This window comes from Anopheles bellator, chromosome X (genome assembly GCF_943735745.2).
Source record: "Anopheles bellator chromosome X, idAnoBellAS_SP24_06.2, whole genome shotgun sequence".
Classification (NCBI taxonomy): Eukaryota; Metazoa; Arthropoda; class Insecta; order Diptera; family Culicidae; genus Anopheles; species Anopheles bellator.
Window position 1 is genome coordinate 456157 of NC_071287.1, and position 18839 is coordinate 474995.

Genomic DNA, 18839 nt, shown 5'->3' on the forward strand with positions numbered 1-18839 from the left:
TCATTTAACCATTTGTAAACTTTGTTACCTCGTTTCATATACAAAAGGCAACTTCTTTTTTCTCCAACTTGCCATATATAAAAGGCAGATTGCGACCGAACGACAATGCGACAATCGTTCATCGATCAAATAAGTATGTAAGTAAGTAAATAAGTAAGTAAGTAAGTAAGTAAGTAACTAAGTAAGTAAGTAAGTAAGTAAGTAAGTAGGTAAGTCAACAGACAGCAGCCACTCCAGACGTTTTTTCATGTTTCACGTGTATTTCAAAATCAACGTTTAGGAAATAAGCTTTTTTTATAAACCTTAAAAGAACGGACCGGGCCGTATGTATTGAAAAATGCTTTGATCCAAAATAATTTGTGTAATCTTCTACTGCACGTTGCTAATATTTGTGGAAAATATCGTTTTATTGCGAATCAGATTCATCAACACTATGATCAATGGCTACTAGAGCTAAAGCGCTTCCGCGCACGTCCGCGTCACAGCAGTACTATCCAACTATATTTCTAGATTTGCCGTACAGGCTTATAGACTACCTAGCTCACCGGGGCCCCCCTCGAGTATGACCGCCAGGCTCTTGACGGTGCCGAAGAAAAAGCCTGTCGCGCCGAATACGATTATCAGGGAATTCTTCAAAACAATCCACCGGTGGCCAGGTCGGTCAGCGTTGGGCCACGATGTGACCAATTCAATCAGCGGTGGAAAAATGAGGGCTAGGGTCGAAGTTGAAACGGCCCCGACTAGTGAGATGAAAGTACCGAGGTTTGGGATGATAGCGGCCAGAACGAATGTCAGTAGAACGGTCACTAGTCTTAGCACAGTTTCGGCACAACGTGGATGGGCGGTGTGGCACGCGACAACCGGAGCCAAAATGGTCATAGGAACGTAGAACTGGAGTGCATAGGAAGCGAGAACAGCAACAGCCATGAACAGTCTTACCAGCTGTGCTAGCCTAGGAAGGAGTAAGAAAAAAGTGAGATAGCACTGAGTCCCTAGTCTGAAGTCTGTGGTGAATTGTTTTAGGGCTTACAGATGATCGTTGGGTAAGTTGAGCGTGACGCTGCCCTGGGCCTGATCACCGTATTTTAAATATCCAAAAAAACCAACTGCCGAGTAGAGGCAAACGACGAGTGTCATGCCGGTGTTGAGGACGCCGTTCCAGGCAATGAAGTCGCGTGGCCGGGCGAGGTTGTTCTCCAACGGCAGTACGACACCGATGCCTTCGAATGCGTACATAACGGTGCCGAAGTAAAGCGGTAGTGTCGACCAGCTGGAAATTGGGGGCACGGATGCACTGTGGGGCAGATCTTGGAGTAGGAAAAGAAAGGCAATTGCCAGGCCGGCCACTGCAAATATCGACGCAACCAGGGACATCGGCGTCAGCAGCTTCAAGCTGCGTACAAGATTCAACAGGGCGAGCGGGGCTAGTAACCATACCAGCACTGTTAATACTGTCGCGTGGATGTTGGCATAAGCAAGCAATTCGCGCACATTAACCGCTACGAACAGCAAGTACACGCAGCACAGTCCAAGCTGCATCACAACTAAGAACGTGTTGATGAGGCGTCGAAATCCGCCAGCTAATGGCTGCATCCAGATGGGGCCTGAATCGAGGGCGCAAAATCCTACGTCAGCGTAGGAGAGTGAGGGCCGACCGTATCGACGACATAGCTCGTGCGAACAGCGCACTAGCAGGTGCATACAGTGGGTACAGATCACACCCATCACCAATGTGCCGAAGAAGCCAACGTAGAGGCCCGCGTTCTTGAATGCGTCCGGCATGGCGAGGATGCCCGTACCGAGGTTCCCGTTCAGCACGTGCATCAGCGTGTCAAAGTTGGTGGAAGGATTTTCGAGCTTCCGGTTGGTGATGGGATCGTGGTGGTCTATGCACGAACCGGTCCAGCAAGATGGAGGAACTTGCACACCCTCAATCGCTATCAGCGCCCCGTTACATTTGCCGTAGTTTTGGTGGCTTTCGTGGTCAAGTTGATCGTTTTGCTTGTTGTAGTTGTGCTGGTTTCTGTTGTCAGCATTGTTGTTGCAGTCCTGCAACAACGGAGTCCTCTGGTCCGGTTCTCGAATTTTGGGAGCCATCGTCGGCGTTTCCAAAAACTAACAGATGGCTTACAAAACAGGACACACAGCGTGGTGAGGTGCAGTAGCAAAACGTACGTGAGAAACTTTCACTTATCCCTTGTCTAGGATCTCTAGCCACGATAATCCAGTTTCGACGACTATATCGCACCGATGAAACAGCAGAAAGTAGGCGTTATGCATTTATGTAAACCGTGGCTTTGATCGTAGTCTGTCAGAGGCTGCTTGGAGCTCAGGTAATTCAATGTTTGGCTGACAGTTTCAGCAGTTAGCTACTTTGACTGAACACGGACAATGCTGATCGATGATACCGTTCGTTTGATGGGGTTTATTGTAACTGAACTACGCCTGCGAGTCAAACCCACTTATTTAAGCATCATCTCGAACTACGTCAAAGTCCATCACTGTTCTTATCTCTGTTTTCTACGCTCCTTCTTCCTTTCCCGATGGAAGGAGAAATGCACTATCGTTCCGGACCAGAGATTGCTTCTTAAATCTTCTGAAAGACGACGGTGACGTGCCAACGGAACTGGAAAATTCCAACCTAATCGGTGCTCTGCTAAAACCTCGGTATTTACGATTGCTGCCCGTCTAACGTCACGCTTCAGAGCGAGATAGTAGAAAAACAGAAAATGCAAGAATGTGAGTGAATTGAAAGGATGAGGATTAAAAGAGGAAGTTTCTTGCCGGCCTTAGCCACGCCAAGTTCGATGGTCGGCCTTGTTGATTAGCCATATCGCCACCGCGGTTCAGCATCAGTTTACCGTAATAAAGACAAACAGAAGAGCGATCATACGCACACACACATACACACTCCAGCTTGCTTTGCTCCAATTTTGGAAGGTCCAAATATCAACACTGCGCCAACAACACAACACCAAATCACAGACGATGGTGCATAATTTAACGTTTGGTCGGGGTTTCTTAATTTCCGTGTTTATTCCCAGTTCTCTGGAGTTTCAAGCTTTTTAATAAGAACTAAACCATCATCATCGAGCTTATGTTGACAACTCGATCGACGCATTGATCGCTTCTATTGTTGACAAATTACGCTTGATTACTCGATCAGGCTTCAAAAACGTAGGCATTCAAAGCCAGTGGATAAGCATATGGCTATCGTTCAAACTGCTCTAGATAATCCTTTCTTATCCCGAGAAATAACGATTGCAATTATTGAATGTAATTCTTTTGTTTCTCAAAGAACCATCTCGGGCGCATTTATTATTTTAAAAGCTGGTGCTGTAGCAAAAAGTATTGGTGTACAAAAAGTACACACCTGATTATTTTAGGGTATTGATATGACTCGTATGGACCGAGAGAGATATTGGAAGGCTTTCAAACACTAAACACCCGTAAGCGTGTGCAGCAAAAACTGACATGACATTTCATGACACCACTATAAAGGTGAATAAATAATACAAATGCAAAGTCGATCGAACCGCTGACGCCAATTTAATGTAAGCTATAGGGATGTTTCACTAACTATTCTGTTGTATCTTTTTACTTCGTTGAGCTGTTGGATAGCCCGCGCAGACGAATAATAAAACTGAAAGGTTTTGCTTTTTATCGCAATCATTAAACATAAAGGATACAGTCCCCACGTTGCCCCTCTACTTTTCAGGTGATGAGCCTTGGTATTATCATCATGAAAGAGCAGTAAAAATGCAACTTGCGTCTTGATGACACAGGTTTTTTTTTGGGGAGGGGACGAGGAAGAAGAGACATTTACTTCGTTAGTATTTCGCGGTTGGTTTTCTTTATGTTTCCATATTTTTACGTTTTATGGCTTTGCCGACCCTTCGTTTGCAAAACAAGCTACGGAGTTTACCAACGAGAGGAATTAATTTCACAAAAACCCATCAAAACGTGGTCGTTAAATACCGTCGCCGCTGTCGAGTAGTAATACCTTGCCCTAGAGTGCATGGTTGCCAATTGGTTGACGCCGCCAGTCACCTGGCTTTATGGGCCGTTTAATATTGATAGCCGCAAAAGCAAGAAAGCCTGCCTTACGCAATAGAAACAACGGATAGATCGTGACCAGAACTCAGGTCAAGGGAGAAAAATCCATGTGATTTTCTTAGTAATTATAGATGTTATCCTGGACCTAATGTTAAACTTGTGCTATTTGAAAGTCGTTAATTTGCATTCGTATATACGAGGTGTGTTAAAAAAGTTCTGACAATTTGGTATTTATGCAGGCTACGTATGTACGATTTTCGATATTTTTTTTGTGGCGATAGGTTGCTACTCATGTCACTCACTTATGGGGACTTACGACACAGACCCTTCGGCCATTTCGAGTCATCAGTCAATTTTAGGCAGCTGCTTTGCTTTGAAAAACTTTGGCTCATCGTCGATTTTTGTCTACTCCAAAAGTAATTAACCACGAAGCGGTAATTTGAGTCACAGGGAGCCAGATCTGGGGAATGGCTTTGACAGTGGCATCATTTGGCGGCCAAAATTTCGCGCAAAAATTCTCACAGGATCCTCGATGTGTGAACAGGGTCACGGCAGCCACTTTGGTTTTGGTTTCCCTCAAATCCGGGCGTTTGGAACGGATTGCTTCGGGCAAATTACGTATAACTTGCAGGTAATATTTGTTATTGACCGTTCTTTTGGCAACAGCTTATGATGCACCACGACCCTGCAATCAAAGAAAACTGTAGGCAAAAATGTGCACATTCGAACAAACTTGGCTTCTTGACGATCATGTCTTCAAAAATCGAAAATCGAACATACGTAGACCGCGTAAATACAAAATTTGCATAACTTTTTGAACACACCTCGTATGAGCAGCGTATGCAGATTTCTCCGTCCCTGAAATCCCCGAAGCTAAAGGAAAGCCGGTCCCGGTCAGAAAGTTAAACCGGTCAGATTTTAAGCAAATGTTGCGAATTTTATTCCAACAAACGGCGTACTCAGAATGTTGCACTGCAATGAAAAGTAATTTAAGCAATAATGTCTAATGTTTACGCAAACCCGTCATGCCATACAAATTATCGTACTGCATTATCCGATAATTTCAATTTTAAGATAAAAAGAAAATTCTTCAATTTTAAGGAATGAGAAAATTAGTAATCATCTCATTGTTCAAAGAAACAAAATCACTCAAAAATCACTTGTGTCTTTAATTAAATTCAATTCACTCAAAATATGTTGCCTTTCGGCTAGTAATTGAGCCATATTGATAGAGGTATTATAGTAAACATGCTTGTATCAATACGATGTTTATTACATAGCAAAATATTAGGACAAAAAAAACTTTTTAATTACATAAAGAGTGCGTACTTTAGGAGCGATCTGTAGTAACTGTGACAGGGCATGAAGCGGATGTGGTCGGCGTGAACGATTGGGAGGCTATAAAATCTAAACCGAAGGCTTACGTCTGGTCGATAAAATGCGAAAACATCGTAAAACTCCAAATTGCCTCCATGCGTCTCTGATTTTAACGGGCTGGAGTAGAGCGGTGGAAAGAAGGAGGTTGTTTAATAGCCTCCTGCATCGCAAAATAACTGAATATTTACTGCGGCAAGTGTCCATTCCACATCGTCCGGATCGGATACGATCACGGTTATGGTTGTTAACTTTCTGTATGACATGTCTTAGCAGCAGCAATCGAGCTATTCTAGGAATCAGGACGGACGTTTTGTAATGCACCTTGTCCATTTTACGATTATTGTCTATCTGCACCGGACTCCGGCCACTTATTGACGTTATAGTACCATTTGCGTTAATGCATAATAAACAGGGACTAGAATTTTCTTTATGGTCTGGTCTGGGCAGCTACGCAACTGGGGGTTAAACCGGTCAGCAGTACTTTCACGTACATAGAAACTATAAAAGTTTAAAAAAAACATGATAAAAATCCTTTTAGCAAATAGAAAGCTTGACCGGTATGCGAACGCGATCGATCCTTGCGACCATTCATTTTCATCGATCCCTCAGCAACTGAGTGCGACACAGTGCCACTCTTATAATATTCTCTAGTTGTGTTTAAGTTACAGTTAGTTACAAAGCAAACTGTGAACGTCTATCATCAAATCGTGCATCGATTATTAACAAAAAAAATCATCGACAACCCCACGAATTTCGAGCAGGGGTCATATGTTGCGATACCCCAAGTTACCAACTATATGTATTGCAACGAAATTCAGCAGTAGGAGCATAATTTATATCTACCTGGTTGTTTGTCAACCGCATTACGGAAAAATGAGACGATCGACTGCCAATAAGATACTAATAATTTTATCAATCTCTTATACCACCAATGGAAAAGCTGGATCATTATATTCGCCGGAAAAGCTGGATCATCGCCCACAGTGTGCATAAGTTTCAGTTGCACTTTTAGCGATGCTCGTAATCTGGGTGTTGTTTCCTATCTATCTGTGCTCTATAAACGTATTTCTCTGCATAATTCTATCACAAATTAAGACCTGATACGGAATGTGTAAACAAGAGTATGAAAAATCGTCGTGTTATTGACACTGTTAACTCAAAACTGCGATCTCCTCCGGTGCACATCAGCTCTAGAGTGCGTAATGACCCTTATATTTTTTTCCATATGGAGAAAAAGGAAATCAAAACAAAACCAGTTCCAATTTTCAATTCATTCATCTGCGAATCGCTTCGTGGTTGTTTTGGTTTCTGGGCCAGGAGACGAATAGGCCTACAGAATAGGGAATTTAATGAGATGCAATCGCTTAAACAAAATGACACATCTCTCCGTATGTGTATAACATGTAGCCGCCGTGTGGTGGTTTGCTCTCAAGGGGATTTAGCGATTCGCTTTTGGCATTTTTGATGTTGTCGTCGTCGCTGGTGTCGTTCGTTTAGGTGGAATACGCTGCTAAAAATAAAATCGCCTCGAGAACCAGTGAACCGTTCTCATTTTTCTATTTTATGTGTGTGTGTCGATTGGGTGTTTACAGCCAGGCGCCAATTTCAGCGGCTTTCATTAATGATTCCAGATTAAAGTATAGTCCCCATTTCTTCCCTGCCTTGCTATTCCTACAGACAGTGAACCCAGCAAACCTTTTAATATGTGAGTAAAGAGGAAGCGAGGATGGATTTTGCCAATGCATTGAATATAGTAGAAACAGGAATGCTAGCTAGGTAGATAAAGATGCTAGGAAGAAGGTGGAAGAAGTTTGTCAAGCGATGTAAACCAGTGAACCGTTGCAACATCTATTAGGCATCGCAGCATTGAAGCTATAAAATCCTACATCGCTACAACTACCATCACCAACATCTTGCTATAAATCTGCTCTTTATTCACTGCTGGAAAATATTGAGAGCAACTAATAGGAAATATGTACAACAATAATCATTTAAAAACTGTGAAGAATCATCTGAATGCATCGTTAGTTCGCAGCTTCTTGACATTGCATCGAAATTGCTAATAGGAAATTTAAAATGAAGTTTTCAAAACTTCAAATTTCAGAATTTCAAAAAATGCCACAAGTTAGTAGTTAAAACCGGAGGAAATAATTTTGTTATGACACATGGCTTGTTGTTGATTGTGTTACTTTTGATCATTTAATAACACCATATTTTGCAAGAACAATATAGTTCCTAGGGACCTGTAACATTGGCGGTTTTATTCAATACTTGCACCTTGCACCGCCATCCGCTTTATACTTTAAAAACACATTAAGCGTAAAACAAAAATTTAAACCTACCAAAGAATGCTTCGAGGACACATTGACATATTATTGCTGACGTAGCGTAAGCATAGTTAATATTGGTTAGAAGAGTGGATTTTGAAAAGGATGGAAAATAGAGTGGAAAATAGATGGAGTATTAAACAAATATTGCTTCGGTGTTCTCTCCCCTATGCAACGAAAACCTTCTGCAGCAACACCTCTATACACATTGTGCACTCTGTGCGCACACCAAGTAGTTATTTACGAGTCGGTAAATTTTGAGTTTACGAACAATGAAACCACGTTAATGAGAACTGGTTGAATGCACTTCGCTAAATGCAGGGTACCGAACTGTTACTAGTTTTATGTATTTGTCCTTGATCCAAGCCTGTAGTAGACTGTAGATAAGGATAGAAGTTGTGAAATGGATACCTATAGCGTTTATTAAGAGGTAGACAAATTTACCAATCACTAAAGTCATCTGTCTCTCATCTAAATGTGAATGAAGAATTGTGTAGTTCGTCGATAACATCTATGTTTGCATTGTCGTCCGTTACTGGCCGTTATCCTAACGATGCCACAATAAAACAGGCAATTTAGCGATCGATCGGTTTTACAAATAAAGATAATTTGCAAGATTTCGCACACCGTGTGTGAACAATACGTATTTGAAAAGCGTAACACTAACACGTTCGCACGTTTTCCATCTTCGTACATATCACCACCACGAAATAGCTTTTTATTCAAATGGGAACCATAGCTCTGTAAGGTATATGGATAAAAAAATGTCTTCTGCATTGTTTTATAATTGGAACAACCCACAAAGAGAAAACTAATGCGACACGGGAATAGCTTACGGCGAAAGATACAAACAAAATCGAATGATCGTTGGCCCGAAACGCATATAAAATGAACAGCGACCCTACCCCTAACATCATGATACGAGAGGAATTCATCGATACTTTTGTCTGAAATATAAGACATACGGGCGAATATGCTATTATTGGATTATTGGATTACATTTAAAAAATATAATGTTACATAAACGAATTTTTGCAACCTTATAATTTTCAATAATATATATTGTCTACACAATATTAGATATGTTCAACTATGGTGTCCTTTCTCAATTCTAGGTGCCTCAAAAACACTGAGAATCAACTTAAAATTCTTTTCGTATGGTTAACACCAACCTCGAATATAAAATGGAATAATAATGGAATAATGGAACCTCGAATATAAAATTAGGTTCGCTTGCAATCGGTGTAAGTGTTGCACAATAGAAGTTGTCCGAAATCGTTTCGAAGAATTTAACACATTAAAATGGATGGTACCAAAAAACTTTTAACAATTATCTCCTTGTATACGAGTGTGTTTGCAAATAATGCTGACATCGTCCTATACTTAATAACTTTATTTTATTTTAGAGGAACGGAGCCGTTTTTATTATTCAAGGTTACATGTTACCCTTTTGAATGCTACTATATTATTGAATAAGTGTAAAAAAACAAGGGTCCCATATACATGGCTACGCAGTCCATTAGAAAGAGTAAATTTCACTGATCACAAAGCTGTATAGGAAACAAACAAACCACGCAACTTGTACTTAGGACAACATTAAAACACTTTCCAACCGTTCACGAACAAAGGGTCTCACTGCTCGACCGAAGTTTGCGTTCGTAGGTTCCCAGCCAGTGTATCCGCATTCTGTTGCTTCTTAAACTCAGTGTTCTGCATGAGCACCCCGTGAGGTGATCCATAGCCCCTTTCCCGATATGCGACACCCGCTACGCAGCGTTGGATTTCGAATGCATTCGCTCAGTCAAGCTAAACAACAGACACGAGCGCAGTGAATAAGTCGAGTGCTCAGAAATATTCGGAAACTACCGTCTTTGTGAACTACCTGTCCCACCAGCGACACGTCGTAGTGATTGGGAGCTAAGCGAGAAATCTCATGAAGGACTAAACTAAACGAGAAACCTCATGAAGATAATAGCAAACATTGCCTGTACTGATAAGTCTGCGTTTTGCACACGTGAAACACTGCCAGCAGTATTTCCAATGCTACCGTCATTCTTTCTTTTGTTCTTCGATATCTTAAACAGCAAACACAAGACTTGAATGGACGTGAAAGTGACGAATTTACGTGGGAGGTTTGTTGAAATAATTTCGTAGGTTTTTTGTTTGTATTTTTTTTTGTTTTACTCTGTTATAGTTGTTTGTATACGATTATGTACACTATACTTTTGTATTTGCTTGGAGTTTTTTTCTGTACGTAAAAGAATCAAGAGCTTAACCGGTTTGGTGAATGACAAACGTCGCTAGCGCTAGAGGAGTCTAACAATTTTTTTAACATAAGTTAAGGTTTAGTTAAGTTTATTTTCACTCAAAAATATATATTAGTTCTAATTGTTCGACTTACTAACTTATTTATCCGGCCACAACCGCCGGGGTTTATCGCAGACCAACTCGGTTTTCTGGTGTTGTGGGTTTGTTTTTCTATTGGTGGATGTTTGTACCATCGATGCTGTTCATTTTTGGCGAACGAACACAAACAGTACACGTGCACATAAACGACCCAACAGGTAACACTAAACGGGTTGCGATGAGTGACTTAGCGTGGTAGGAGGAGATCTGCTAGGAAAGGAAACCGGAACAAAGGGATACACGACGAATCCATTCTCCGACGCGAACCTGTGTATGATGCGCGTCGCATCTCGCCAGAATGCCCCGAACGAGAACCACACAAAGCTTTTATAAAGTATCATGTGTAAACAAACTACGCTTTTGGCTCGGTTACAGACGCAAAGCGCAGCTGGGGTGGCGCGCAGTGGGTTTATAAAACAGATAAAATCGCGAGGAAGAGGGTGTGAAGAAGTAGTTCAGAATGTGGTGAAGATGACAATGATAGCGAACAATAAATGAGAACAGCGTAGCAGGTCTGAATGAATAGTCGTGTTGATGTTTTTGTTTATTTATCTATTTAAACCATTACCGTTCAATGTAATGGTTATGATCATTGTGCGCAAAATGTATATAGCAAATAATGCGCACTTTGTTTGCTCTTCATAAAAAGCTAATGAAATAAGGAGCAGCAAAAAACCAACACACACACATACAAACCCATTGGATGTGCTCTTCCTCTGCACATCTGATGAACTCTGCCTGCGTGATGAATAAAAATCTCATAGGAAGCGATAATTTGGAAGCGTTTCAAAATACGCTTCCACAGTTGTTATAACGTCATCTTTTGATGGAAACGCTTTTCACGCATGGTTTTTTTGGGTCTGAAAATAGATGGAAGTCGCTAGGGGCCAAATTTGGTAAATACGGTACATATTCCAACAATTCGAACTTTGATTCATGGATTTTTGCCATTTTCGAATTGCTCTTGTGACCTGGTGCATTGTTCCATTTTTAGCGAATGCGGAACCCATTTTGCCAACAGCTTTCTGGAACCCAAAACTTCAGTCAAAATATTGGTTATACTGCTTAATGAGATGGCTAGGCCTTATACTAAATCTCTTTCAGTGATTCAACGATTTTCCAATACGGTATTCTGTTTTTTTTACGATTTCAGGTGTTGTGTCTGTTTTTTACGTTTTTGACATGGATCGTCTACTACGACCGTGTTTAAACTCAGAAACCCCCCTTTTTACCCCCTAATTGAAGGAGAAGAGTCCACTTTCAACTTTTGTCCATAATTTTCCTTTGCTTATAAACCTTTCAAAAATAAAAATGAAATCACAGCACGATACTTGATTTTTTTCATTGTAAAAAATACTGTGACATGCCGATACTAAATGGCTTTAAAAAAATAATTACGTGACCGATTGAAATAAAACTTCACATACGTTCATTTGAAGAGTCCAATGTTTTTACAATGTTTTGTCCAATGTCCAAAAGTTGTAGGCTAAACTGGTGATGGCAAGGATGTCGCTCACTCGTAGATCATTCATCCGAAAATTGAAAATAACCGAAAGAAAACGCAACAATTACATGGGGAAAGAATAAAAGGACATTGCGCGAACATCCCATATGAATCCACAGTGAATAATGATCGGAATTATGGCAGAAGAGCGATCAAATCATTACGGATCCTTGCAATGAATAATCTCATTTTAATAAAAAGAGGTGTATCCTTCCGTCACACAGAAATGGACATTACAAGACTAACGTTGGACATTTACAAGGCTGGTTTTAGGAAGAATCTAAGGCATTTTTTCGACGTGCCATTTTTCGCCAAGATAGTTAAACGCCGGAAGTTATGCAATATGCATGACAACTACACCTCTATAGTCAATGCAAATGCATTCAAATTTCGAAATTCTGATAAAAATATTTTGGATAAATTAATGGATTTTTTTGATCCTAACGATGGTCGACCCCATTCACGAAATAGGGCTACGATTATGCGTATGAAATTACGAACATGGAACGAACGTACTCTGAAAAGAGCAGAACGTACGCACGTCGGCATGAAATAAGTAACAACAATGGTTGCAGGTTGATCAGATTTGCATCCGAAGCTGGTGATTGGAAGTACCTAGTTTGCGACATGGACAAAGCGCAACTAGGACATGGAAACTACCTGATCACCGGCGCAGTGACTCGCCCAAGTACAACGAACGGGAATAACATATCAACGCAAACTTGCTTCAATTGAGTAAATTACAAAAAAAAGTCCATTCGAAAAAGTGTTAGAAAAAATCGGCCTTAATAGCTTGGTTTCCGATTACTTTTATTGAAGTAAAAATTGTCAAAAAATTGGTGGCAGATATCTCTGTTTAAATACACTAGGTTTACCAGGACATGAAATAATAAAGGCGTAATTTACTTAAATTGGTCTTGTTTCGCGTTCGAGCCATGCAAGAGTCTCCTGGTCGTTAGCTTCACGCAGCAATGGGGTCAGTGTTTCATACACCCGGCGATGATAGTTATTCAGATGTTCTCGTTCACGAAGTGTAAGCAATGTGACGTCGATGAGTCGCGTTTGGATCGGACACATCGTTACGGTGTGAAAAGTGAGCGCTCCGCGCCCGTCAAAATTGGTTCCAACATCAGCTGTCGTCACCTGCACTATGTCTTCGATCCGGATGCCAAATTTGCCATCTTTGTAATAACCAGGTTCTGGGAAATAAGAGAAATGACTAATTAGTGGATGAACTAGCAAGGTTGAATGGGATTATTGAATAGTTTACCGTTGGAAAGAAACATATTCTCCTCCAGACCGGGATCGTTGGGCATTAGTCGTATACCGATTCCCATGGGACCCTCATGTACATTAAGATAATGTCCAATACCATGACCAGTGCCATGGCTATAGTCGAGTCCGATATCCCATAGCGCCTTGCGCGCGATCGTGTCAAGAAACTGACCTTTTACTCTTCGCGGAAAGGTGGCCGTACTGAGCGCAATTTGTCCCTTAAGGACATGCGTGAAGGCTCTGATTTCTTCATCACTAGGTTTGCCAAAATGCACTGTTCGTGTAACATCAGTTGTACCGTCGCTACCGAAAATACACGAAAAACAGAGCGATTGACAATTATGGCAAGGGTAAAGAAAATTACAGTATGAATTTAAAAAAAAACAGCCTGAAAGTAAGGGATTTTTATCTTACAGATATTGAGCACCGGAGTCGCAAAGATAGATCTCTTGGTCGTTGATAGGTCGGTTCGTTTCCGGCAGTGGATGGTAGTGTATGATTGAACCGTTCGGTCCGGAAGCACTAATCGTGGCAAAGCTGAGGCCCTTGTAATGCTGCTGGCAGCTCCTACAGCGTTCTAGTTCGGTCGCACCGCTAATCTCGGTCACCGGGGTGCCTGCAGCTATCGTACGCTCCAACCAGGCAAAGTACTGACAGAGAGCAACTCCGTCCCGCACGTGACAATTACGCATGCCTTGCGCCTCCGTGGCGTTCTTGACTGCCTTCATCAGGTTGATAGGAGTGATGTCATGGAAGCGCTTCTCCTCCGGGATCAGCATTACTAGGGCATAACTGGACCCGGAACTAACCCATACGAGATGCGGACTCGCCAGGGCCAACTGCTGCAGTACCCTATGCATGTCATCGTACGCATGTACCCGTACCTCAACCCCATTCTCTCGAAAATGTTCCAATATTGATGGCACTATTTTCGTTTCGTCTACGAACAGATGCAGGTCCTCAAGTGTTACGATGACGTAGGCGAAAAACACTGGATTATAGTCTATATCGGTACCACGCAGATTTAAAAGCCACGCGATCTCATCAAGCGCACTCACCACCAAAACGGAGGCCCTTTTTTCTACCATCTTCTCGCGCACGACAGTCAACTTCTCAGACACCGAATGCCCCGTGAAAATGGTCGCTAGTGGTAGAAGCTGGTTGTGTGGGGCGGGTGGTTGCTCTTTCCAGACCAAATCAACTAGGTTGGGTGTGACAGCGAGCAAGGTGCAGCTGCCTGTTTTGATCGAAGTTTGCAGCGGGTTCCACGCGGCTGCTGTGATGAGATTAGCGTCTACGCCGACTCGTGAACCTGGTTGCAGCATTTTCGCCAGCCATGTGTCAATCGACGGTGTACTTGGCAATCCGTCTTTCATCAGCTTCCAATTAGTGTCGAGTTGTTTTCCAGCTTGCTGGTAGTAACGCCCATCGGTCCATAACAGTGCTTCCGTTTCGGTTACTACGGCGGTGCCAGCGCTTCCATCGAATCCGGACACGAACGCACACCGTTCGTCGTGTGCAGCCAGATATTCACTCTGGTGAGCATCGGTTGATGGGATGATATACGCACTGATTGTGCCTAGGTTGTTCGGCAAGTTTTTCATCAATTGCCGCAGAGCAGTCAGTATTTCACTGGTCAGTTTCATAATCACTGCGTCAACTGCGAAAGGAGATCGTATTCGTGATGGTTAGTGGCGAAGCTAAATGTGCGCAAACAGCCGACAACGAGAGATGGCACTTTGAATGATTATCACACAACATCGCAAGCTCGTCGCGGTTGCACAGCATGTTCATGAACAACAACTATTGTTATAAATACGGCCCGGACCGCTCTTCTAAGATAGGAAAAAAAACTATTGTTTTACTCCCTTTATTTCTTATCTTATCTATGTGCAATCAAATACTGTGACAACACTGTAGGACCCGTGCATTACCTCTATGATAACAAAGCAGCGAAGTAGTCTAATGCCGATGCGTTCTTTACGAATAATGATACAGCAAATAGTTTACGAACACAGGACATAGCAGCCATAATTATGGTAACGTGGTTCACTGACAGTTACTGTCATTGTATACACTTCATAAGTTCCCATAAAGAAATATAGCTAAAGTCCTAGCTAAAGCTAAATAGCTAAAGAACTTTATTTCTTTAGTACGGAGTTAGGTTTTTGCCGCTGTTAGAACACAGCATTCAATTAATTCTACCTTAGCGTCTGAATTGTTTCTATTCCATTCCTATTTCAATTGGGTGTAGTTGTAACTATTATTTATATATTTAAACGCAGGTTAACGATTTGAGAAATGTTTCATCCTGAATGAAATATTTCACATTCAAACTGTAGCCCCAAACTCCAAACCATTGTTCTGTTTCATTGTACAATAACTAATAAAATTATTGCTAACGTCACAATGTTTTTCAAAATGCGGTCATGAATTTGAACTACGGGCTAACGAATCCGAGAGAAACTAAAAAGGGAAAAATGAATCAGGAACCCTCGTAAAATCGTTTGTTAAAACCTAGAGGAGACCGAATCTCGATGCTCGGAGTCTCTACAGCGCCTCCAACAATGCATTGCCATCTGCATCCTTGAAGCTATGAAAGCAGCATTATAGTATGAACGATTGGACAATACTTTTTCATTGCCTGTTTAATTTTTTTCTCTATAGCTACGAATTTCGTTTTTATTTTAGCCATTTGTTGTAGTATTTTTTAAACATATACTGTATAATAATATATTATGACAACTTGTTATACTTGCATATACTGTGTATGAAGTATAGGGTATAGCTGGCGATTCATAGGAACAAATCACAGCACCGTAGCGTTTCACCTCAAGGATTAAGACAGATTGTGTGCTTGATGTTTGCCTGCTTTCGGCCATACGTCGATTTTTGGTAACACGTGTTTTGTAACAGCTCCACAATGGTAACAGTCCTGGAACTCGCGTAGAGCTTTTCAATCACCAATCCAGCTTTTCTTTTGCCATTGCGAAGCTAACGCTATTCTCGGAATAAAATTGGTTGTACCACTTCCGATAACTTTTGATCAGACGATCCTCTTTGATCAATAGCGGATTATCGATGAATTGTTTGTGATTCCAAACCATCATGTCTCTTTCAAACTGCAAAGCAAATTATATTGATGTAAAACAATTAACGCTCGATTGCCAAACGATCGGTTGCACGGTTGAGAGTTGTTGATCATACCATAACACTTTCCGCCCAGATGGCAAACTTCTGAAAGACCGCGTTCCATACATTGCGTGGAGCGTAGAATCTATGAATTACTTTTTGCACGAGCGGTTCGATCGGTGTGACGGTCTGGAGGACGACGAAAGGACCCATTCCGGTGTTCATCCTAAGCTGCACGTACCCCGGGCCGATTTGGTACGCTCGCACGTCTATCTTACCCACCTCCAGCTTGTTGAAAATCCGGAAGGAATGGGTCAAATCCATCTTTGCAACGTGCGATGGTTCTCCGGCTTCTGGTGATTTCCAGCTATAGGCGTGGGGAAATCAAAATACGTTACTGTCGCGGTGCACTAACCCACCCGTCAATGAACCACACCTACCTGGCGAGCCACGAGTGCATTCCAAAGCCGGCCCAGGCGGCTCTCGAGTAACGAATGTCGCTACCAGAAAGCATGTTAGGTCCGTGCACCGCTGCAAGATGCGCTACGTCAGCTCCATTCTCCGGCACATCTTGGATGTGACAGTTCACCAGAAACTCGTTCTTGCCATAGTACACCCAGCTACCATCCTCTATCTCATTCACGACATTAATTGTCCACGGCTCGGCTGTAGGATCCGTATGGTGCCACACGAAAATGAATCCGTTCACTTCAATTGACAGCCACTTACGCAACCGGGCTACCTTTGGTATTGTGCCCAGGCGACTGTACGGAATGTTAGTGCATTGGCCATCCCGACCACTAAATGTCCAGTGGTGAAACGGACACTCGATGCAGTCATCCTGCACGATGCCTCCTACGCCGAGGTTGGCGCCAAGATGCGGACAGTACGCATCCAGCACATACACCGCACCCGTCAGCGTTCGAAAGGCGACCAGATTTTGCCCAAGGCAATCAATGCTTTTCGCTTCTCCTGGGCGCAACTCCTCCGATTCTAAAATCGAAAACCATCCATTCGGGTAGGGTGGCGGTAGACGATCACCGATTTTGCGCAATCGACGTGCTCGGTTCACGATATCTACTCGTTTACGGTTGCTCGGTCTGATGCGGTTTGCATCTAAGATGTGGTTGTACCCGATGTCTGTTAGATCCTGAGGAAAGCGATGCAAGATTGCTGTTGAGGTGGTTGGATTGCCAGTGGCTTCACGTGCGATTTTGGATCTCTTCTCTTGCTACTGATGTAGCTGAGATAAGCTGAGGTTGAACGAAGCTAACTTACCCGTTTCCAAACAATGGCTTGATAGTAGAACAGGTACAGTACGTAACCAATCAAGATCAGCAGCACGAGATACGCGAAGTTTGCCCAAGAAAATTGAACACTTACTAATGATGATGGGGTGTGTTGCAATACATAATTGATTGTGTAATTGCCTTGCCAACCAGGCAGTAGCTGCAGCTGCTCTAGCCAGTCTACGAACGTTTTCAGCCGGTATTCCATTAACGATCCAAGCATCTCCATCTCTCAGAATCGACTGCTCTTAGCTAAGCCGTCCTTTTCCAATGTAGCCTTAAGCCTTGCAACGGTAGTTTCTGAAACGGTAGATTTTGACAATAGCCATCAGTCTGCTTGTATTGGGTGAGAGTGTGCGCGTATATATATAAGAAAAAAAATGTAACAAACAAATAACCATACGCAAGCAGAGCTTGAATTCTATCAATCACAAAACAGCCGAACTGAAACACGTCCATGTAAGAGGGTGAAAAAGAGCAAAAGGATGTTGAATAATTCCGGCCTGCCTGACGAGATCAATAGGCTAGACAAGGTGGTTTTACCTCAAGATTTCTGTCTTGCTTGGCCACGCCATGAACCATTGTGCTCTTCCCCAAGGCACAGGAAATTATTCAAGCCTTTTCAGTTCAACTCCTCCCCCCACCGCACCCGGACCGTCCAATTCACACTGTGCACCCTTTCGCATCGCCAATGACGCTCATTTTTGATGGTCTGTTGCTTTAATTGGAATACGATATCATGTCATCCCTGCTTCCCTACACTCGTTACTTCTTTAAATGTTCTCGCCCCAGAGACAGGAAACTTCACTTGAATAGCTGAATCAATTGCACCGAGATAAACGATTTAAGAAGAAAGAATGTTGTCCCCAAAGCGATCCGTACTATGTTATGCTATCAAGCTCGTTCGATTCGTCTCCAAACAGGATTCGAAACTCACCAGGTACACTCTATATATTTTCAATGTTTCTACGTCCTACCGTACGTAGGTGTCAACCAAAACTGTCCTGCGAACATCATCGGCAGGCGTTGTTATGCAGCTACCTCACTCTAAGGTTTTGCCGAACGCGTACGTGTAGATAGCGAACATAGATTACTCATCGACCCCTCAGGTTCGCTAGAAATAGATAAACTTTTGAGCAACACTTTGAGTCACACACTCCCGCAAGAAGCTCAGACTAGGCAGTACCTCAAATAATCCGATCAAATCACCAAAATAGGCAGATTATTTAGGAAGTAGTAACTGTTCATAGATATGAACATTGCCCTTCTTCCTACATTCACTCTTCTTTCCAATCCGTACACCATCAGCTCAGTCGAGGTATCGTGAAGCTTTTAGCTCATGCATGTGCCATTCAATTAATTTGATAATATCCGGTAATCATGGTATTCATGTTTATTAAGGTTGCAGGTATTCATGGTTTAGATCTGACTCAATAACTTTAAATCCTGTCTCCCGGTATTCGACCTCAGACG

General features: G+C 42.3%; 3 protein-coding genes across 4 annotated transcripts; all 3 read right to left on the reverse strand.

The window, feature by feature from the left end:
• Positions 1–350: 350 nt before the first annotated feature.
• LOC131213587 (proton-coupled amino acid transporter 2-like) lies at positions 351–2523 on the reverse strand. Of its 2 annotated transcripts, XM_058207657.1 has the most exons (3): positions 1956–2523; positions 1031–1886; positions 351–952 (listed from the first exon to the last, which is right to left on the reverse strand). In XM_058207657.1, the coding sequence occupies exons 1-3, from the start codon at positions 2095–2097 to the stop codon at positions 526–528; spliced, it is 1425 nt and encodes a 474-aa protein (XP_058063640.1). In that variant the 5' UTR covers positions 2098–2523; the 3' UTR covers positions 351–525. The 2 variants fall into 2 exon arrangements, with proteins under 2 accessions (XP_058063640.1, XP_058063639.1); XM_058207656.1 differs by having other exon boundaries at positions 1031–2523.
• A 9945-nt stretch (positions 2524–12468) lies between these two features.
• Positions 12469–14951, reverse strand: LOC131213588 (xaa-Pro aminopeptidase ApepP-like). Its single transcript, XM_058207658.1, has 4 exons — positions 14880–14951; positions 13360–14605; positions 12941–13248; positions 12469–12869 (listed from the first exon to the last, which is right to left on the reverse strand). The coding sequence occupies exons 2-4, from the start codon at positions 14589–14591 to the stop codon at positions 12577–12579; spliced, it is 1833 nt and encodes a 610-aa protein (XP_058063641.1). The 5' UTR covers positions 14592–14605; positions 14880–14951; the 3' UTR covers positions 12469–12576.
• A 954-nt stretch (positions 14952–15905) lies between these two features.
• Positions 15906–17595, reverse strand: LOC131213199 (cholesterol 7-desaturase nvd). The gene is made up of 4 exons (XM_058207193.1): positions 17356–17595; positions 16518–17227; positions 16153–16444; positions 15906–16067 (listed from the first exon to the last, which is right to left on the reverse strand). Exons 1-4 carry the CDS (start codon positions 17593–17595, stop codon positions 15906–15908), a joined length of 1404 nt encoding a protein of 467 aa, XP_058063176.1.
• Positions 17596–18839: the final 1244 nt, after the last annotated feature.